The 22,267-nt window shown below is 53.0% G+C and overlaps 1 protein-coding gene across 1 annotated transcript in view; it reads left to right on the forward strand.

The window, feature by feature from the left end:
• The window catches only part of Ranbp3 (RAN binding protein 3), a 44,975-nt gene that overhangs the window by 21,696 nt on the left and 1,012 nt on the right, over positions 1-22,267 (forward strand). The window contains 14 exon segments of the mRNA XM_028863344.2: positions 1,132-1,168; positions 1,247-1,318; positions 12,304-12,369; positions 12,726-12,818; positions 13,858-13,985; positions 16,465-16,578; positions 18,270-18,318; positions 18,321-18,372; positions 18,524-18,599; positions 19,280-19,382; positions 19,584-19,693; positions 20,681-20,801; positions 21,661-21,803; positions 22,042-22,234. Coding sequence (XP_028719177.1) covers positions 1,132-1,168; positions 1,247-1,318; positions 12,304-12,369; positions 12,726-12,818; positions 13,858-13,985; positions 16,465-16,578; positions 18,270-18,318; positions 18,321-18,372; positions 18,524-18,599; positions 19,280-19,382; positions 19,584-19,693; positions 20,681-20,801; positions 21,661-21,803; positions 22,042-22,234 — 1,357 coding nt within the window.

The following is a 22,267-nucleotide window of genomic DNA, read 5'->3' on the forward strand; positions in this document are numbered from 1 at the left end:
GGGGCGGGCAGTTGGGGCTCTGAGCTGCTCTGTTTCTCACACTCCATCACATGACCCCAAGTGCTGCAGAACCACTCAGCATGATATCCTCTGCAGCCCCCAGAGATCTGACATCCTGTGGAAGGCGGAGCCTGGGTTAATTCCGGTGATGAGCTCTTGGAGTAGGAGTAGGGAGCTGGTGTTTCATTGGAACCTGTCTGGGGACCATTGCTGTCCCTGTCCTGTGAGTGAGAGAATAGGAAGCAGAGGGGGCTTGCTTCTCTGACAAAGACCCGAGCTGTCAGCTCAGGCTGAGGAGAATGCCCAGGTCTGTTAGAGATTTGCTGTGCAACACTGAGTAAATGTTCACCCTCTCTGGGCTCCCTGCCGCAGACTCTAGCACACTGCCTGTTTGCGTGGTTCCTGGGCTGAGCCAGTGTTTACATTGTTGCAGGATTATGAGCAGAAGCCGGCAGATGCAGCCCGTGAGCCAAAAGCACTGGCTTTCTGGCCCTTTATGGGAAAAAATGGGCCAGGGCCCGCTGCGGGAGGGTCTCTGCTGGCGCTCACTGTCTTTGGGTTTATTGATTGCATCGGTCGTTGGAGCATATCTCTTGTGTCGTCTCACTTAACCCTCGGCAGCTCTGTGGAGCCAGCACACCCCCCCCCCCCCCCCCCCCCCCCCCCGGGCTCAGCTTGAGCCCAGAGCATTTGGGGACCAGAGGGAAATGGGCTCTTGTGCCTTCCTAAATGGCCAGGATCCGCCAGGGGTGCGTGTCCACCCTTGGCCTTGGCTTCTGGCTGCAGGGTCTGAAGGGCAGTGCAGCACTAAGTGTGGACCCAGGGCCCTTGGCAGCCTGGCACAGCCTGAAGCACTTTGGCCCAAACATCAGAATTTGCTTGTGCTGGAGCTGACAGCCCGAAGCAAGTGTGCACATGTACCATAGAATGTTCCAGGGCGGGGGTGGGAGCAAGGATGCTTTTGTGGTTAGGCGTCCACATGGGACTTGTGTAGGCTGTGTATGCGGGCCAGGGTGGGTTGTGCTGGAGTGGGCTGCGTGCGTTGGACCTGACCATGTCGGGAGTGTCCTTAGGGCAGGGCACAGTTTGGGACGCTTGGGGCCTTTCACTGTGTCTGTGTTCTCATTGCAGAGGTCTGCTGGCAGCTCCAGCCCAGAAGCCGGAGAAGGTAAGGAACTCTCTAGAACATTGGGCTGTCCTGGAGCCAAACCTGAATGCTCCCTAACCCCACCCCCCCTGTGTCTAGACTCTGATCGTGAGGATGGAAACTACTGCCCTCCAATCAAGCGTGAGCGGACATCCTCTCTAACGCATTCAGGTGAGGGACAACCTCGTGGGCCAGGGAAGCTGGCCGTCACCCTAAAGTGGAGTTGGGAGGTTCCTTGTCACACTCTGTGGGTATGCCAACTGTGAGTGTGACTCTGCAAGGACATGGTCCTTGGTGTGGACTGGAGGGGACAGTGTCCTCACCCATCAGGTACCGTGTGTGCACTCACGCAGAGCCAGAGGGCAGTCTCTTGTGTCCCCAGCTGAGAGCACATGGTGAGACCGAAGGAAGGGTCACCGTGCATAAGGATGTGGCCTCGGGCTCTGACCAGTGCAGGAGTGAGGCTGGATCTAGGCAGAGAGACTCGGGGACTGCTCCATTGGAGGCTGGCAAAGTCCAGCAGCCTCCTCACCCACAGGCCCCTCAGGTCCAGTGACTGCTGCTCTCCAGGGAGTGCCCTGGTGGCAGGGCCTGCTTCTCCATAGGCTGTGAGGAGTGTCACCTGGGCCTCATCTCCTGTGCAAGCACAGCTTGGAGGCATGGTCTGTCTTCGTTCCTGAACCACCTCCCCCTTCAGCTGACAGACCTGGGTACTCCCAAACACACGGCTCTTTGCTAGAACTTAACCGAACCAGAGAGGGTATTTTTGTTTGTTTGTTTGTTTTTGTTTCTTGAGACAGGATTTCTCTGTGTAACAATCCTGGCTGTCCTGGAACTCACTTTGTAGACCAGGCTGACCTCGAACTCACAGAGATTCACCTGCCTCTGTCTCCCAAGTGCTGGGATTAAAGGCGTGCGCCACCACCATCTGACTAAGATTCACTGGTATTTTTATTTTACTTTTTTTTTTATTAATTTTTTTTCATTTATTTTACATACCAGCCACAGTTTTTCCTCCCTCCTCTCCTCCTGTTCCCTTCCCCTACCTCCTTTCTACAGCGCCCCCCCCCCCAATCCATTCCTCAGAAAGGGGCAGGCCTCCCATGGGAGTCAGCAAAGCATGGCATGTCAAGTTGAGGCAGGACCAAGCTCCTCCCCCTGAGTTAAGGCTGAGCGAGGCATCTCTGTACAGGGAATAAGTTCCAAAAAGCCAGCTCATGGGCCAGGGACAGGTCCTGATCCCACTGCTAGGGCCCCACAAACAGACCCAACTACACAACTGTCATCCACATGCAGAAGGCCTAGGTTGGTCCCATGCAGGCTCCCCAGCCAGGGTCAGCTGTCTCTGTGGGTTTCTCCATCATGAACCTGATCCCCCTTGCTCATACAATCCCTCCTCCCTCTTGTCAACTGGTCTAGTGCTTGGCTGTGATCTCTGCATCTGCTTCCATCAGTGACTGGATGAAGGCTCTATGATGACAGCTAGGGCAGTCACCAATCTGATGACAGGAGGCCAGTTCAGGCACCCTCTCCACTATTGCTAGGAGTCTTAGCTGGAGTCATCCTTGGGGATTCCTGGGAATTTCCCTGGCACTGGGTTTCTCCCTAACCGCATAATGGCTTCTTCTATAAAGATATCTCTTTCAGCCAGGCGGTAGTGGCGAACGCCTTTAATCCTAGCACTCGGGAGGCAGAGCCAGACGGATCTTTGTGAGTTTGAGGCCAGCCTGGTCTACAGAGCAAGATCCAGGACAGGCACAAAGCTACACAGAGGAACCCTGTCTTGAAAAAACAACAAAAAAAAAAAAAAAAAAAAAAAAAAAAAGATACCTCTTTCATTACTCTCCTCCTCTGTCCTACCCCCAACTCAACCAGCCAGCCCAGTCCCTCATATTCCCATCACCCATTCCCTCCCCTCCATCATGCACCACCACCTTCCCAGGGAAATTCATGCATTGCTCTTAGGGTTCTCCTTGTTACTTAGCTTTCCTGGGACTGTAGATTGTAGCCTGGTCATCCTTTGCTTTACATCTAATATCCACTTATGAGTGGGTACATACCATGTTTTGTCTTTCTGGGTCTGGGTCACCTCACTCATGATGATTTTTTTCTAGTTGCATCCATTTGCCTGCAAATTTTATGATGTCATTGTTTTTTATCAATGAGTAATACTCCATTGTGTAGATGTACCACATTCTCCTTATCCATTCTTCGGTTGAGGGGCATCTAGGTTGTTTCCAGGTTCTGGCTGTTATGAATAATGCTGCTGTGAACATAGTTGAGCAAGTGTCCTTGTGGTATAATTGAGCATCCTTTGGGTATATGCCCTAGATTGGTTTAGCTAGGTCTTGAGGTAGATTGATTCCCAATTTTCTGAGAAACCGCCATGTTGATTTCTAAAGTGGATGTACAAGTTTGCACTCCGACCAGCAGTGGAGGAGTGTTCCCCTTACTCTATATCATCTTCAGCATAGGCTGTCATCAGTGTTTGTGGTTTTTTATTTTTTTTTATTTTTATTTTTTTTAAATCTTAGCCATTCTGGTATCTTGGAGTTGTTTTGATTTACATTTTCTTGATGACTAAGGGTGTTGATCAATTCCTTAAATGTCTTTTGGCCATTTGAGATTCTTCTGTTGAGAATTCTGTTTAGATTGGTATCCCATTTTTTAATTGGATTAGTTGGTATTTTGATGTTTAGTTTCTTGAGTTCTTTATATACTTTGGAGATCAGCCTTCTTTCAGATGAGGAGTTGGTGAAGATCTTTTCCCATTCTGTGGGCTGCCGTTTTGTCTTATTCACGATGTCCTTTGCCTTACAGAAGCTTTTAGGTTTCAGAAGGTCCCATTTATTTGTTTGTTTGTTTATTTGTGGTTTTTCGAGACAGGGTTTCTCTGTGTAACAGTCCTAGTTGTCCTGAAACTCGCTATGTAGACCAGGCTGGCCTCAAACTCACTGAGATCCACCTATCTCCCAAGTGCTGAGATTAAAGGTGTGCGCCATCACCGTCTGGCTGAGGTCCCATCTATTACTTGTCTGTCGACCTCAGTGTCTGTCCTACTGGTGTTGTATTCAGGACGTGGTCTGCTGTGCCAGTGAGTTCAAGGCTACTTCCCACTTCCTCTTCTATCAGGTTCAGAGTAGCTGGATTCATGTTGAAGTCTTTGATCCACTTGGACTTCAGTTTTGAGCAGGGTGACAGATATGGATCTATTTGCAGTCTTCTACATGTTGACATCCAATTATGCAAGCACCATTTGTTGAAGATGCTTTCTTTTTTCCATTGTATAATTTTGGCTTCTTTGTCAAGTGTTCACAGGTGTGTGGATTTACATCAGGGTCTTCTGTTTGAGTCCATTGGTCCACATGTCTGCTTTTATGCCAGTACCAAGCTGTTTTTATTACTGTAGCTCTATAGTGGAGCTTGAAGTCAGGGATGCTGATGCCTCTAGAAGTTGTTTTATTCTACAGGACTTTTTTTTAAAAAGCTATCCTGGGTTTTTTGTTTTTCCATATGAAGCTGAGTATTATTCTTTCGAGATCTGTGAAGAGTTGTATTAGAATTTTGATGGGATTGCATTGAATCTGTAGATTGCTTTTGGTAAGATTGCCATTTTTACTATGCTAATCCTACCTATCCATGAGCATGGGAGATCTTTCCATTTTCTGATATCTTCTTCGATTTCTTTCTTCAGAGACTTAAAGTTCTTGTCATACAAGTCTTTCACTTGTTTGGTTAGAGTTACTCTAATATATTATTTATGGCTGTTGTAAAGGGTGATGTTTCTCAGCCCATTTATCATTTGTATATAGGGGGGCTACTGAGTTTTTTGAGTTAATCTTGTATCCTGCCACTTTACTGAAAGTATCAGCTGTAGGAATTCCCTGGTAGAATCTTTGGGGTCACTTGTATACACTATCATCATTTGCAAATAGTGAAAGTTTGACTTCTTCCTGTCCAATTTGTATCCCTTTGATCTCCTTTTGTTGTCTTATTGCTCTAGCTAAAACTTCAAGTACTATATTGAATAAGTATGGGAAGAGTGGACAGCCTTGTCTTGTTCCTGATTTTAGTGGAATCACTTTGAGTTTCTCTCCATTTAATGTAGTGTTGGCTGTGGGCTTGCTGTATATTGCTTTTATTGTATTTAGGATCTTCCTTGTATCCCTGATCTCTCTAGAATCTTTATCATGAAGGAGTGTTGGATTTTATCAAAGGCTTTTTCAGTGTCTAAGGAGATGATCATGTGGTTTTTTTATTTCAGTTTATTTATATGGTGTATTACATTGGCAGATTTTCATATGTTGAACCATCCTACATCTCTGGGACGAAACCTACTTAAATCATGGTGGATTTTTTTTTTCTTGGATGTGTTCTTGGATTCAGTTTGCCAATATTTTGTTGAGTATTTTTGCATTAATGTTCATGAGGGAGATTGGTCTGTAATTCTCTTTCTTTGTTGCATCTTTGTATGGTTTGGGTATCAGGGTAACTGCAGCCTCATAAAAAGAGTTTGGCAGTATTCCTTCTGTTTCTATTGTGTGGAACAATTTGAAGAGTATTGGAATTAGCTCTTCTTTGAAATTCTGGTAGAATTCTGCGCTGAAACCATCTGGCCCTGGGCTTTTTTTTGGTTGGGAGACTTTAAATGACTTTCTATTTCTTTAGGGATTACTGATCTTTTAAATTGTTTATCTGGTCTTGATTTAATTTTGCTATGTGGTACCTCTCGAGAAAATTGTCCATTTATTTTAGATTTTTCTAATTTTGTGGAATACGGGTTTTTGAATTATGACTTGATGATTCTTCGGATTTCCTCAGTGTCTGTTGTTATGTCTCCCTTTTCATTTCTGATTTTGTTAATTTGGATAGTCTCTCTCTGCCTTTTGGTTAGTTTAGATAAGGGTTTGTCTATCTTGTTGATTTTCTCAAAGAACCAACTCTGTTTCATTGATTCTATGTATAGTTCTCTTTGTTTCTACTTTTTTGATTTCAGTCCTCAATTTGATTATTTTCTGGCATCTATTCCTCCTGGGTGACTTGGCTTCTTTTTGTCCTAGAGGTTTCAGGTGTGCTGTTAAGTCACTAGTGTGAGATTTCTCCATCTTCTTTATGTGGGCACTTAGTGCTGGGAACCTTCCTCTTAGCACTGCTTTCATAATGTTCCGTAAGTTAGGGTTTGTTGTCCATTCATTTTCATTGATCTCTAAGTAGTCTCTAATTTCTTTCTTTATTTCCTTTTCACCCAGTGGTGTAGCTCGAATTCTAATTGGCCTTAATAATAAAAACCCGGAGTCAGATATTGGGGTAAAAGCTGAAAGATCAGAGAAGCAGAATAACCAGCCACTGGAGAGACTTCTTACCTCCACCGAGTCCTCATATCACTTCCTGTTTCCTCCTCCCAAGGGCTGGGATTAAAGGTGTGTGCCACCACTGCCTGGCCTCTAAGGTTAACTAGTGGCTAGCTTTATTTGTTAGAGCACAAACAAAACATCATGTTCCACAAAACATGGTGATTCAGTTGAGGATTGTTCAGTTTCCATAAGTTTGAAGGTTTTCTGTAATTTTTGTTGTTGTTTAATTCCAACTTTAAGCCATGGTGATCCTATAAGATACAGATGGTTATTACAGTGTTTTTGTATTTGTTAAGATTTGCTTTGTGACTGAATATGTGGTCAATTTTAGAGAAGGTTCCATGAGGTGCTGAGAAGAAGGTATATTCTTTTTTGTTAGGGTAGAATGTTCTGTAGATATCTATTAAGTCCACTTGAGTCATAATGCCTGTTAGGTCCCTTGTTTCTCTGTTAAGTTTCAGTCTTGCAGACCTGTCCATTGGTTAGAGTGGGATGTTGAAGTCTCCCACTATTAGTGTGTGGGGTTTGATGTGTAATTTAAGCTTTAGTAATGCTTCTTTTACAAATGTGAATGTCCTTGTATTTGCAGCATAGATGTTCAGAATTGAGACTATGTTGATGGATTTTTCCTTCAATGAGTATAAAATGTCCATCTCCATCTCTTTTGACTAATTTTAGTTTGAAGTCTGTTTTGTTAGCTATTAGGATAGCTACATCAGCTTGTTTCTTAGGTATTGTTTAAATCTGATTTTGTCATGGAATACCTTGTTTACTCTGTCCATGGTGATTGAAAGTTTTACTGGGTATAGTAGTCTGGGTTAGCATCCATGGTCTCTTAGTATCTGCATAATGTCTGTCCTGGACCTTCTGGCTTTCAGAGTCTCCATTGAGAAGTCAGGTGGGGGGCTGGAGAGATGGCTCAGCGGTTAAGAGCACTGGCTGTTCTTCCAGAGGACCTGAGTTCAATTCCCAGCACCCATATGGTGGCTCCCAACCATCTGTAATGAGATCTGATGCCTTCTTCTGGCCTGAAGGGACACATGCAGGCAGACCACTGTATATATGATGAATAAATAAATCTTAAAAAAAAAGAGAGAGAAGTCAGGTGATAGTCTGATAGGTCTGCCTTTATATGTTACTTGGCCTTTTTCCTTTGCAGCTCTTAATATTCTTTCTTTATTCTGTATGTTTAGTGTTTTGATTATTATGTGGTCAGGGGACTTTTTTTTTTGGGAGGGGGTCCAGCCTGTTTGGTGTTCTGTCAGCTTCTTGTAGCCTTCATAGGCATGTCCTTCTTTAGGTTGTGCAGGTTTTCTTCTATGATATTGTTGAATATCTTTTCTGTACCTTTGAGCTGGAATTCACCTCTTTTATTCTCCTCTTTTTCTTAGGTTTGGTCTTTTCATGGTGTCCCAGATTTCCTGGATGTTTTGTGTTAGGAATTTATTGAATTTAACATTTCTGTTGACTGATAAATATAGTTCCTCTATTGTATCTTCAACGCCAGAGATTCTCTCTTCCATCTCTTGCATTCTGTTGGTGTTATGCTTGTGTCTGTAGTTCCTGTTTGTTTACTCAGATTCTCCATTTCCAGCCTTCCCTCGGTTTGTGTCTTCTTCATTGCCTCTATTACAGTTTTCAGGTCTTGAACTGTTTCCTTCACCTGTTTGATGATTTTTTTTTTTTTTTTTTGAGCTGAGGACCAACCCAGGGCCTTGCTCTACCACTGAGCTAAATTCCCAACCCTGATTTTTTTTTTTTTCTTGGCTATCTTTAAGGGATTTATTGATTTCTTCCAATTTTTTGTTTTTCTCTTCCTTGATTTCTTTCTTTCTTTTTTTTTTTTTTTTTTTTTTCTCCCTGAGACAGGGTTTCTCTGTGTAGCTTTGTGCCTTTCCTAGAACTCACTCTGTAGCCCAGGCTGGCTTTGAACTCACAGAGATCCACCTGCCTCTGCCTCCCAAGTGCTGGGATTAAAGGCGTGCGCCACCACCGCCCGGCTTCCTTGATTTCTTTAAGGGAATTTTTCATTTTCTCCTTAAGGGCCTGTATCATCTTCATAAAGTTATTTTTAAGGTCATTTTCTTGTGTTTCCACTGCATTGGAATGTTCAGGTCTTGCTGTTCTAGGATCTCTGGGTTCTGGTGGTGCCACACTGCTCTTTTGGTTGTTGAATGTGTTCTCGCACTGGCGTTTACTCACCTGTTCTTCCCACTGGTGTGGTTTGCATCTGTGCCTGTGTAGTCTGCCGGCGTGGCAGGCAGGGCTGACCATGGGGAGGATGTTCAGGTGTGCAGGGTTGGGCAGTGGACTGGGTCTTGGAGGGACAGCGTCCAGTGGGTGGTGGAGGGTGGTGCAGCCTGCAGGCGGGTCTCCCACCTGATCACAGGCTGGTGGGGACTGCACCAGAGTTGGGGGCAGGGCCCCACTGCCTTGCTGGTGCTGGGATGGAAGGGGAGAGGCATGGGATGTGCCCTGGGCTTTAGGGTCTGGGGTTTGGGGCAGTCCAGCTGGGAGGGCAGTCACTCACCTGTGTTTCCAGTTGGTTGATTGGTGCCTGTGTCTGTGTAGTCTGCTGGAGTAGTGGGGGAGGGCTGAGCATGGGGAGGATGTTTGGGTGCTAGGGTTGAGCGGTGGACTGGGTCTTGGAGGGACAGAGTCCAGTGGGTGACCGGGGTGCTGGTGCAGCCTGGAGGCGGGTCTCCCACCTGCTTGCAGGCCGGTGGGGCTGCCTCGTATTTTTAAAGAACACGGAAAGCCAGGCTGATGTTCAGTGGGTAGTGCACTCACCTAGTGTGCAGGGGCCCGGTTTGGACCCAGGAACCATATAGACCAGGCGCAGTGGTGAGCACCAGTTGGTCGAGCACTCAGGATCAGGTGTTCAAGACCACTCTCGTTCTCAGTGTCAGTCTCTGCCTGCTTGGCTTGTGAGACCAGGAAGGGGCCTGGCTGTGCTCTTTGGTCCCCAGGTAGTCTCTACACCTGGCTTGACCCCAAGCATTGTCTTTAGCCACACGAGGGCACAAGGGGCAGCCTGTTTTGGTATTCCCACTCTTAGGCCAGCCCTGAGACTTCTCCCTGGTCAGGCTGACAGACAGGGTGCTGTGGCCTCAGTGGCCTGGGGTAAACACTGCAGCCCCGGCCCTGCTTCCTCCCTGGTTTTTCCCTGAAGAGCATGACCATGCAGGATCCTGGCCTCCTGCCTCTGGTTCTCATCCTGGTAGCCCATCCCTGGGTGGCAGGTGTCCCTTCTGTTCTGTGAGGAGGTCTGGTCCAATTCATTGCTCTGATGACCCGGCCCTTCAAACCGCCTTGATTTGAAGACCCTGTGCCGGTTTGTTGGGTGGGTAGAGATTGCAGCTCTGTTGTCCGGCCTGCCTTGATTGTATGCATGTGCATGTGTGGCCTGTTCTGTGTGGAGGAGCCAGAGCACGGCCTCAGGTGCTTTTCTCGATGGCTCTTCTCTGTCTTGCTTTTGAGGCAGGGTCTTTGCCTGGACGAGAAGCTCACAGTTGGGTCCAGGCTGCCCAGCCAAGCAAGCTCAGGATCCATCCTCTGGATCCTTTGGCTTTGGATGTGAATACTGGAGATGTGAAGTCAGGGCCTCAGACCTGCAGGGAGGCCTCCCCTCTCCCCAGCTGTCTCCCCAGCCATTGTAATTCCTCATAGCAGAGTCTGCAGCCCGGGCTGTCTTTGGGGACTCACAGGAGTGACTTGGCCTCTCTGGTGTTACTGTCATCCTTGGTCAGGCTGCTGGCTTCTTCCCTGGCGTGGCTGTGCTCCCCTGTGCAGGAAGCTGGCTCTCCTTGTTTGCTGCACTCTCAGGTGCCGCTCCTGGTCCCTTCCCTCCGGCCCTCCCAGGACTTTTCTCACCATTCCATCTCAGTCCTGGAATCGATCCGCCTTCTCTATTCGGGGGTGGACTCTAGAGCCAGGATCTTGGTGCTCAGGGTACCCTGCTTGGCTCTGGTCCTGGGCATGTGGAGCCCACGCTGATGGGGCTCAGCATCCTAGCCCTTCTTGCTGACATCAAGAACCCTGGTTTCAGCCAGGCATGGAGATACACGTCTGTCATCTCAACTCTTAGGCGGTGGCGGTAGGAAGATCAGGAGTTCAAGGTTATCCTCAGCCACACAGTGAGCCTGAGGAAGAAACCTGGTTCTACTCCTTAGCCTCTGGTCATGCCGTCCCCGCCAGCCACATGCTTGCCCAGCCCCCAGCCGCGTCAGCCGCTGCTCTGGGAGCTTTGCCAGCCTCAGGCCAGCCTGGCTCAGTCCCCAGTGTATTCCCAATGAAGCAGGGAGCTCCCTTGGGTCCGCAGTGTCACCCAGCACCCCTGCCCCTTGGGTAGCATAAATCCAACAGCCAGCTGTATGTGGGGGGGGGGTGTGAAGCCTGGGTTCCCCAGGGCCTATTGCAACATTGTTAGCAAACTGAGTCTCCAGGGGGGCTGAGGAGAGCCCGGGGTGCCCCTGTGGATGGGGCTAGGGACAGACTCTAAGCCTTGGCTGCCCAGCAGTCGACAGTGTCTGTCCACCTGGTCACAGTGGTACCTGGCATGGATTTCTGTGTGCTAGCACAGTGGCCACGCCGGTGCACCATGCCGGTGCAGGTGAGTGGCTGCGGTCCCTATGGCCAGTTGTGGTACCCTCAAGTCTTAAAGGTTATGTTGATACTTCTGTGGGGAACAGGACCCTGAAGCACCTCCTGTGGCCAGGATTCAGGTGCCCAAAGCTAGTCTTTGGGGCCTCCGGTTACACTGTTTTAGGACCTTGGTCTCAGGTTTGAGAAGTGCGGCCCAGCGCTCACCCCCCCCTCCCCATAGGCACCCTGCCCCGCTGCATGGCTGCCTGCGTCGGCCCTTCTGCACTCGTGCAGGTGCTCGAGTGCTGCTGACTGGGGGTCCCCATGCAGCACCTGGGCCTCCAGTGCAACCCGCTTCCTGTCAGCCCGTGCGACAGTAAGCTTGAGTGTGTCCAGATAAACTCCATCCCAGCGAGCCCCCGCTCCAGTCCCCCTGGGCGTCGCCCCTCCTCAGCTGCAGGCATCACCACTTGTGGGCGTTTTCTGTCCACGGACCTGCACTGAGGGACCGACCTCCTCTTCACCTAAGACTGCCTTTTCCCAGTGTTTCTAGATGAGCTTCCTTGTCTGTGTGTGTGTGGTCCACGCGTGGGGCAGGGATGCTGGTGTGCCCACCTCTGCCCGCCAACACCACTGTCCTCGTTGGTCACTGCCCCACTGGCCAGAGAGCCCCAGGGTGCTCCTGCCTGCCCGCACCATATGTGCCTTTGCTGGTGGGGGGATTTGAACCCGGGCTCTTTTGCTTGCACAGCAGGCACTTCCCCCGCTGAGCCAGCCCGGGTTTGGGGCTTTCTCCCGTTGACCTTTCCGTCAGGAGAGTCATGCGTATGGTGGGGTCTGCGTCTGTCATGCCTGCCTGTGGCCTGTACATTCTCCTCACACCTTCTTAGACCAGCTGTCCTCGTAGCCCCGGCTCTCATACCTGCTAGTTTGGTCACCGAGCCTCTTGTGAGTGGCTGGCAGGGCTGGTGAGCCCAACAGCACCACACTTCCTGCCTGGGAGGGAGGCCAGCGCCTGATGGACACTTCACCCTGCCTCAGCATCTCCATCCTCCGGCTCCCGTGCTGGCCTCGCTGCAGAGCCACACCTCTGGCCCCGCCTCCTGCTTTCCTGGTGCAGCCTGCACCATTCTCGGGGGGCCCAGGCCCACTGTGCGCCCTGTTGTGCTGTGCTCCTGCCCCCCACAGGCTGAACTCAGCTGTGTCTTGTGCTTGCAGAGGAGAAGAGCAGCGGCTTCCGGCTGAAGCCCCCGACGCTCATCCATGGCCAGGCACCCAGTGCAGGTGGGTGACGTTTCCAGGCCTCTGCCTGGCCCCAGGATCCTTGCTGCAGGCCCAGTCTGTCTTCAGGGACCATGGCTGACATGAACACAACTCTGGAAAGCTGCTCAGACCTGTGGGGCGGGGTGTCTCCTTCTTGGGAACTCACTGGGACCCCGCACCAGCCATGGCCATCCCCCCTTGCACTGGGCCCACTCTGGGAGGGTAGCCGTGACCCAGGTCTCCTCACAGACCCCAGTGGCCGCTGACGGTCACTGTAGAGAAAGCGTTGGTGTTGAGTGTTGCCTCCTTGCATGGCCACTCGAGTTGACGTGCTCTGGAGCTCAGGGACAAGATGCCTAGAATCCACTGTGTTCCAGGTCTGCCCAGCCAGAAGCCCAGGGAACAGCAGCGTGGTGTGCTCCGTCCAGCTGTGCTGCAGGCCCCACAGCCCAAGGTGCTGTCGCAGACGGGTAAGGCCAAGTCACAGTCTGAAGTCCAGAGGCAAGGGGATTCTTAGGGCCACTCCGTTCTGGGGAGCCCTGATGGAAGGATGGGGTGCTGCCCACTTCTCTTGTCAACTTCCCACACTGTGCTCTGTCACCCTGGCAGAGCAATTTCCAGGCTACCTGCGGCTCGCTGGGTTTTGGTCCTGTCATTCAAAAGCTCAGCAGTGGACTGGGACCTGGCTTACGCTTGGCTCCAGTGCTCAGAGTCAGCCCATAGCACACTCGAAGATTCTTGTTTTGTTTGTCTTGATTTGGGGGCCAGCAGGATGGCCCGGCATGCTAGGGGATTGCCACTTTGCCTTGGTTTAGTTGGACTTTTATGACTCTGCATCTCACTGTGCAGCCCAGTCTGCTCCGGAACTCAGTCTGGAGCCTGGAATTCTCAGGCATGGGGTAGTAGACATACACCCCTCTGCCAGCTCCCTTCTGGCTTTGTGAGTGCACGGTGCGGGTTGGATGCCCACCCCATGTGCCCAGGTGGCTTTTGGTGAATTGCACGGGAGCCGTCTGCAGTAGGTGTCCTTTTGCTGGTTGTTTTCTGGGAGTCTCGCTTCTACACACTGGAAGCCAATCCTTGTTTGTGTCTTGTTTTGGGCACAGGGGTGGTGGAGGGGGTTTGCTTGAGGATGAAGCCCAGGCCTTGTATACTGAGCTGCATGTCAGTGTAGTGTCTTCCAGAATAAAGACAGCAGCCCCTCGTGGGAGGTTGGGGCATTTTTTTGTTTTTAATCTAAGAATGCATGGTGCTTTTTTTTTTTTTTTTAATGTAGCCCTAATTGACCTGAAATTTGCTCTGTAGCTCTGCCCTTGAACTTACAGAGATCCACCTGCTCTGCTCCCAAGTGTTGGGATTAAAGGCGCTCACCACCATGCACAGCCTAAGATGAATGAAATTTAGAAGCCTGTTTACAAAGGAGACCTAGACAGAGTCCAGCAGCTTGACCAGCTGCCAGAGAGCTCGGGGGACATCTGCCACCTGTCCACTCTTTTCCTCCTTTTATAGTCCCCAGCAGCGGCACCAATGGGGTCAGCATGCCAGCAGACTGCACGGGACCGGCCATGTCCGCATCGCCAGAGAACCTCACACAGAGGAGCCCCTCCGAGTCTGCCGAGGGGACCCACACACTCGAGGTCGGTGGGCCGTGGGGCTGGCCAGAGTGAGCTGGTTATCCATCCAGACACCCCAAGTGGTTTCCAGCACTGAGCATGCCTGGGCTTGCTTAGTGTTCTATGCACAGCTGCACCTGTATCGCTGTAACACAGTACCCAGGCAGGGGTGTTCGCAGAGACAGGTTCATGGGCTCACAGCCTGGGGCTGTCCCCCGCCAGCACACACTTACCCCTGCTGTTACAGCCCACTTCACTGGGAGTGCTCTTTGGGAGGATGGTGCTCTTGTGACCTCCCCACTTCCACAGGACCCTGTTAAAAGTCCTCTCCACACCATACCAAGGCCTGAGAGCCCAGCCACTGGACACCCAACATTGATTGATGGGCTGTCAGTCACTGTCAGGATGGGCCCCACTGACCAGGAGCCCAGAACTGACCTGTGGCTGTGTCTCCACGACAGAGTCCTGTGTGTGTGTTGTGCCCCTCCCCAAGTCACAGGTGAGCCCTCGGGGCTCACAGATGCTGGTGTTGGGGAGTCAGCCCAAGAAGAGCCCTGCAGCCCGGGGTTCAAGGCCAGGCAGTGTGCTGGCAGCCAGTGAGGGGTCGACGGAGATCCCACTTCCCAGGCTGCCTGCTGTGCTCCTGAATTCATCCACATGGAGTCACAGTCAGAGCCATGTGTCCGTTCTCACAAGGAAAATGCTCACCCCACTCCAGCGCCCTAAGAGGGGACATGAACGGCTTCCAGCCTGTTTCTTGTGAGCGTGGCTGAGCCTCAGGAGGGAAAGCCAGTGCACAGTTCCAGCCAGGGTTCCGCCCTGTCCTCCACAATGCACACCCATCCTATTCCTCAGCCGGGCACACACTGGGCCACCTCCTTGCCAGCAGGCTGGGTGCTCAGTGCCTAACATTGATCTGACTCTGGATCTGTCCCTGTGGCACCCAGATTTGACCCCAAGGCCCCACGTTCCGAATGTCCTGGGATGGGCAGGATCACCATGCTTATTATCTTGATCACGTGACAAGAGCAGGCCGGACCCCTACCTTCTCAGCCATTCCTGGCTCATGATGCTGACACTAGTTGATCAGGGATGCTGACTCGGGCCAGGGAGTGGGGTTCAGCCTCTGACAGGCATTGGCCAGGAGGCAGAGCCGCCTGGTGACACAGGACAGACAGGAGGACAGAAACCTTTGCAGTCACAACAGGCCTGGGGACTGGTTCTCAGTGGGAATGGTGCCTAACGGGCATACGGAAGACTGCGTACAAGCCACCCTGCCTGTGTAGGCACAGGGCCATGGCAGAACGAGAATGCAACCAGATTTATAGGGTGCCAAAGCCAGTAGACTATGAGACTCTTGACAGACTAGCAGAGAACACAGTTAGCACCGTGCCACCCTTCCTGCCACTGTGAGCTGCTGTCACAGACATGTCGGGGCTCCTGGAACTGCAGGGCACCCAGCACCCCACCTTCCACGTGCAGCCAGGGAATTACCCCCAAAGGTCTCCTGGCAGCACTTCAAATTCCCCTCGTCTAGGCCACACGGGTGAACAAGTCGCTGAACTCAGGAGAGTCACACTCGCAAGACAGCGTTTAGAAGGACCAGTGAGAGGCCTTACCAAATTAAAAATGCTTGCACTTAAGATCAGAATTAAAAAAGAATATGCTTATATGGATATATGCTAACACTTTAATAGTTCATTTGAATAATATATGGAAAAACACTTTCAAAAAAAAAAAAATGCTTGCTTCTGAGCCTGACCTGAGTTGGACCCCAGTGGTGGAAGTGATCAGTCCAGGGAGTTGCCCTTGCTCATAGACACACATAGACGAAGAAATATAATTTGGAAAAAACAAAACCATGAGCTGGTATAAAACATTCAGTCCGGGAAGCTGTGGGTTGGAAGTGAGAGCGGCCTGCAAGGTGAGATCCTCCAGCTCCTGTCTCTGCCCACAGCGGAGTCTCCTCTCTGTTCCACACCGCACCATTTCCTCTCATGACTGACATGGGGCTCCTCTGGTCTGTCTCTAGGTAGCTGCTGTGACTCTGCCCTTTGACGTATAGAGTTTACATCCTGAGTGTCCGTCCCCTTGCTGGATGGGACCTTGGGTACTGAGTCTGGCTCTGTTGGCACCAGGGTATGGTGCCGTGCCTGCCCCTCTGACAACCAGTGTCCTCAGGCCTGAGCTAGAGCACTGAGAGTGTGTTCCTAGAGATGCCTTCTGAGCACCGGTGTGATACTCACAGTCGTCTGCCTCTAAGAGGGGTGCCCTTGGGTCTTGGGCTCCCCACATCCACCTTGCCTCTGTCAGCTGCACTGGGGCAGGGGACTGGTGGTGTTGGCCAGCTGCCAGGCTTCAGGCCTTTCTCTAATTCTGCCCACCCCAGCAGACCCTATCATAGCTGCCAGTCATGCTCATGCCCAGCTGACTGATTTCAGGCTCTTGGGCACTCTGTTGCTATCACTTCTAAATGTGATTGGGTTCTTTTCTTTTCCTGTAGGAGAAAGTGCTTCAGAAAACCCCACATGGCACCTCAGAGGAGGGACACTCTGAAGAGGAACAGGTGGCCCCACAGGCCTTTGTGTTTGGACAGAACTTGAGAGACAGAGTGAAGGTATTTGCTGGGTAGATGTGGAGCAGAGGAACTCCAGCAGGCAGTCCTTAAGGAGAGTGGCCTGGGGTACCCACGGCCGCCACATATCTACCCAGACATCCATTGCTCAAGGCCCCATCCCGCTAAGAATCCCTCCCCACTTTGAGATGGTGTTTCATGTGACCCAGGCTAGCCTCAAGTTTACTATGTAACCAAGGATGAACTGAACTCCTGATCCTCAAGTCCTAGGATTTTAGGCTACCTCAGGTCGTCTTTTCAAGAGCTACACTAAGATAATGATTACATGATTGATGTGACATGGGTTTGATTTGAGACAAGGTCTCATATAGCCCGAGCTGGTCTTGAACTCACTATGGGGCTATGCATGACTTTGGACTCCTGACCCTCTAGCCTCAGCCTCCTGAGCTCTGGGATAGCAGTGGCGCACTACCCGGCCTGGCTCGAGTGAGCTGGGCCCTGGGCTCAGGTAGCTCGCACCCCAGCCTCAGCAGCCAGGACCATGCGGGCCACCACAAAATCATGAGCAGAGTGGTGAGACCACGCCTCACTCCTAGGAACAGTCTGACGCCTGCAGTGCCAGAGGATAGGGTCTGGGACACTCCAGGCATGAAGCTCTGCCCTCTGCCTTCCAAGTGTCTTGCCAGGAAGCCTTCTGGGCAGACTTAGGGCTGCTTCTGGCTTATGGGTGCCACCAAGACAGTGGAGCGCCAGACATGGGAATAAAGAGGACTGAGGGACTGCTCAGCACCCCACAGAGCCCAGGATGCCCCTCAGAATGATCTGGCCTGTGTCCCATCATGCTGGGAGGCTGAGTGAGGCAGGAGGATGGAGGAAACCAGGCCAGCCTGGGCTGCACAACAAGACCTTGTCACCACATTGAGAACTCCACCGTGTAGAAGACTCCAGTGTGTCCTCCTGTTTCCTTGTCCCTCGCTGTCTGGTGGACACTCCCGTCCCTAGGGGATGTGGGGAGGAGCTGGTGTTGCTGTGACTTAGGCCAAGAGACCCGCGACCTTCGGGCACCTCCTTATTGGGGCTGGGGACCCACCATGCTCAGGCACCGGACCCCAGGCCCAGCACGGTCTGAAGGCCATCTTTTTGGTGGGGCAGGCTGGCATCCTCAGAGAATGAAGGCTTCCGTGGGCTCCGTACTTAGCCATCAAGCGCAGCCATGAGCCAGGATCACAGTGTCTTCTAACGCACTGCCTCCTCCTCAGTTACTCAGGAGTGCCACCAACGTCATGGGTTTAACAACCACGGAGAAGCTATGGTTGTGGTGGCCATGTGCCCATTGTGTGACTGGTGTGCTGGGTGCCAGCCGAAAGGCAGTTCCTGACCCAGTAGAGAGCTCCTAAAGCTCGGTGGTCCTTTCCTGCAGGTTTTCCTTCCCGGCTTGTTTGGAGTGTAGTCCAGATGAGCCTTGAGCCCAGGGTCCTGCAGTGCTGGGGTCTGGGCCCACACCAGATTACTGTCTCTTTAAAACAAGCTCTCACTGTGTAGCCCAGGCTAGCCTGAACTCCTAGAGATATCCTGCCTCTCCCTCCCAGTGCTGAGATTAAAGGCGTGCGCCACCATGCCCAGCTTGTCTTTGTGACTGCTGTGTCAGGGGTGGCCATGCTGGTGGCAGTGGTCCTGTGTCCTCGGTGCACTCACAGGCCGGGCCATGTGAGCAGGTCGCTTCCTCTCCCCAGTTAATGAATGAGAATGCTGATGTGGCAGATGTAGACAGCGCTGCACACCCAGCTCAGAAACACCCCCTGCAACCAACTACTTCCTGCAGTACATCAGCTGCAGGTGAGCTCCGGTGGACAGAGGGGTCCTCCCTGCAGCATGCGCGCGCCCGGGACCCTCCATCTGCCTGCCTGTGTGTCAGCTGGGGGTGGGGTGTGCTTCTGTGTGTGGGGTGCACATCAGGGGCCACACTGATGGTGCCCCTCCTCTCCAGCGCAGACAACTCGACCCACAGTGCTGACACCTCCAACAAGTTTGTGTTTGGCCAGAACATGAGTGAGCGTGTCTTGGTGAGTGGCCCTGGCACTGTTCCCTCGTGCCTGTCCCCACGTGGGGCACGCGGCACGCGGCTGCTGCGCTGTCTCCTGTACAGTCAGGACGAGAAAGACCAGCTCACGTCCCACACGGGCTTCGGTTGCCCACAGAGGCCGCCAGAGGGCTGGCTTCACCCTTCTTGTCTTTACTCTCCACCGAGCTAGGCGTCCCTGGGGCCAGGGCCAGCTGGGATGAACCTCAGCTGTCCTACTCGCCCAGACACACCACTGAGACAGGCGGTCTGTCCCTGTCCACAGAAGCAGCCACGCCTGCCACTTCTGCAGGACGGGCGGCCAGGGTAGCAGGCGCGTGCACGCTCCCTGCTTTCTGCACACTTGTAGCCCAGGGTGCAGAGCCTGGCATCTCTCGGCATTGTCTCCCTCCGGGCTGGGCATCCACAGACTCTGGTCTTTCCCCCCGTTGCCTGGCAAGGTCACCACGTTGCAGCTCCCCCTGTTGGTCTGCCACAGTGTGTTGTCACAGAGCTCCCCCGTGGTCCTGAGAGGGCCTGACTAGGCATGGCTGTTGAGGACAGGCCCCTGCAGGGTGTGCAGGAGTCGGGCCTCCGGGAAGTGCTGAGTGGCCGTCCCTGCTGGGCTCTCACTCTGTCCTCAGCACCCACAGCAGCTCCGCCCTGGCACGCTTGTTTCCTCAGAGCCCCCCCAAGCTGAATGAAGCCAGTTCAGATGCCAGCAGGGAGACTACGCATGCCCAGTCAGGGTCTGAGCCATCGTCCCAGGAGGCTGCCCCCAAGAAAGGTAGGGCACAGCTCTGCACACAGCTCTGCAGACTCCCACCGTCAGGCAGGACAGCTGTGGCCCCAGTAGACACGCGAGGTCGGCCTGAAGTGCCCGGGATGGATGGTGGGTGGCCTTGCTCGGCTGACCAGGCCAGGGCTCCTCAGGTCCCTGGGAGTCCCAGGCCTGCTGACGCTTCTTTGGTGGGTTCTGTCTATGCAGAGTCACTGGCTGAGTCAGCCGCTGCCTACACCAAGGCTACAGCGTGGACATGCTTCCTGGAGAAGGTGGAGGTCATAACGGGGGAGGAGGCAGAGAGCAACGTGCTGCAGGTGAGACCATGCGTGCTGAGGCAGGGTTGCCAGGAATGATGCCAGTCTGGGCTACATATAGCAAGATCCCCCTTCCACAACAACGAAGAGAATCTGGGCGTGGTGGCACACGCCAGCACTCAGGAGGCAGAGGCAGGCAGACCTCTGTGAGTTCAAGGCTAGCCTGGACTACAGAGCGAGGATCAGGCCAACCAGGAACTTTTTTGCCCCAAGGAAACCAAAATGAGTTGCATAACCATTGTCCCAGTTTGACAGGAAGTTTTCAACCCCTAAATAAGGCCCCATCCCAGCGAGCCAGCACCCCGGCCCCCACGCCTTCCTCGTATCTCTGTATTTCCCAGTTCCGGACGTTTCTGGTGGTGTGCCCCGATGTGTGGAGTGTTCTCCTGGCTTTGTCACTAAGCTTGGTGTCCTTAGGTCTGTTGTTTCTGTCCCTTGCTGTGACACTGAGGGCTGCATGGCACCAGGGGGCTGATAACGTGGCCTCTTTGTGCTTTGGGACTCTTGTAAGCAGGATGACCCACGCGTGTTTGTGAGGAGGACATTTACTTGCTTTCTGGGTGGGCAGTGGAAGGACTGCCATGCTGTGGTCTCCCCAGCACGGTAGGATGTCCCTGCAGCCAGGCCGCTCATCACAGCACCCGGTGCTCCTGCGCTGTGGGAACGCTGTGGGTGGCATCTCGTGGGTTTGGATTTTCCCCTGGTTTACACACTTGAGCAGGGAGCATGGCTCCGTGGTAGAGCCTAGCATGCGGGAGCCTAGGTTCCATTCCCGGTCCCACGGAACTCAAACCGGTCCATAGACGACTGGATAACTAAGCTGGCACTGGCCGTCAGCATCCTGGCCATAGCTCGTGGAGCTGGCAGCGAGGGGGGGTAATCAGATACCCCAGCGTCACTGGTAGCTCTTGAAGTGGAGCCTGAGCTTTGTGGGGCCCAGAGGGCAGGTACTCTTACCCCGCTCGCCGCCGACCCCATGTGTTCCAGATCCAGTGTAAGCTGTTTGTGTTTGACAAGACCTCCCAGTCGTGGGTGGAGCGTGGCCGGGGACTTCTCAGGCTCAACGACATGGCGTCGACTGACGACGGCACGTTACAGTCCCGGCTGGGTGAGCACTGGGGAAGTATAGACCCTCCTAGAGGTGGGCTGGGGTCACACCAAACCACAAGTGTGGTTTCCATAGCTGGGGCAGGGGCATGGCTGTGAGCAGGGCTGCCAATCCCCACTGTGAGCCTCTGGCAGCCTGGCAGCAGTAACGCCAGCCTGGGCGTCAGCATGCAGCCCCACCTCTCAGCAAAGCCAGAGGACCCAGCGGGCTGTGATCGCTCAGAACAGGGCCGCGCAAGCGTCAGAGCTGCCCTCCTCCTGTTCCGGGGACTTTGTGAAAATGGCATCACTCTGTAGCCCAGGCTGGCCTGGGGTCCACTGCAAGCCTGCCATACCCATGTTTGACCTCTTCCAAAGACGAGGGAGCTTCTTTCTTGTTTGGTTATATTCCCAATAAAAGTCAGCTTAGGGCCAGAATTGGGAGGTGTGGCAGGAGGACTGCTGTAAGTTCAAGGCCAAGCCCAGGCTACTGAGATCCTGCCACCAAAAAAAAAGTTGATGGGAACGTCTGCAGTCCTCCTTGGCAGTGGCCGTCTGTGACCTGTGAACCTGTGCACACGGGGTAGTCGTGTGTTTTCTACCCAGCAGGTAGCAAGCCACCCTTGTGAGGCTTATTCCTAGAGCCTCAGATGCGCGCCTGGCTTCTGACTGGGTGGGGAGAGTGGGGACCCTCCTCACACATGTGATGGCCGGGGCTTGGTCCTCGGGTAGGAATGGGCAGTCTCCATCTCAGGAGGGTGCTGTGAGGGCGCTCCTGGCCAATTCCACACCATCCCCTCCCCGCAAGGGCCCGGCTCCCCCTTCTGGACGTGGGCTGTAGGCTGGGGCAGGCGAGTGGCTAAGCGGCCTCCTTGCTGCAGTGATGCGGACCCAGGGCAGCCTGCGCCTCATCCTGAACACAAAGCTGTGGGCCCAGATGCAGATGGACAAGGCCAGTGAAAAGAGCATCCGCATCACAGCCACAGATGCCGAGGACCAGGCCGTCAAGGTCTTTCTGATCTCGGTGAGCTCGGGGAGGCTGGGGTGGAGCGCTGGCTCAGTGCTGGTCACTGTGCTGATGTCACCAGCAAGGACACGCCTCCTGATGGCCGTGTGGTGCGCCGTGCTGTCCCTCTGCTGCACACTGCTCTGACCTTAGTGTCTAGCCTAACTCCAGGGGTCCTCCGCACCGGGGCGGTGGCAGGCCCTTGTCGGAGGAGTCGGCTGGCCAGGCCCTGCCACCTCACACGTTGTCTCCGCAGGCCAGCTCCAAGGACACTGGCCAGCTGTACGCAGCCCTGCACCACCGCATCCTGGCGCTGCGGAGCCGTGCGGAGCAGGAGCAGGAGGCCAAGGTACCCGCACCTGAGCCAGGAGCCACCCGGGCCGCCGAGGAGGAAGACAGTGATGAGGATGCAGTGCTGACTCCCTCGGGGGTCGCTCCCTCGGGAGCCGGTGAGCAGCAGGGGACCCGTGGGAGGGACCCCC

Source organism: Peromyscus leucopus, chromosome 22 (assembly GCF_004664715.2).
Source record: "Peromyscus leucopus breed LL Stock chromosome 22, UCI_PerLeu_2.1, whole genome shotgun sequence".
Taxonomy (NCBI): domain Eukaryota; kingdom Metazoa; phylum Chordata; class Mammalia; order Rodentia; family Cricetidae; genus Peromyscus; species Peromyscus leucopus.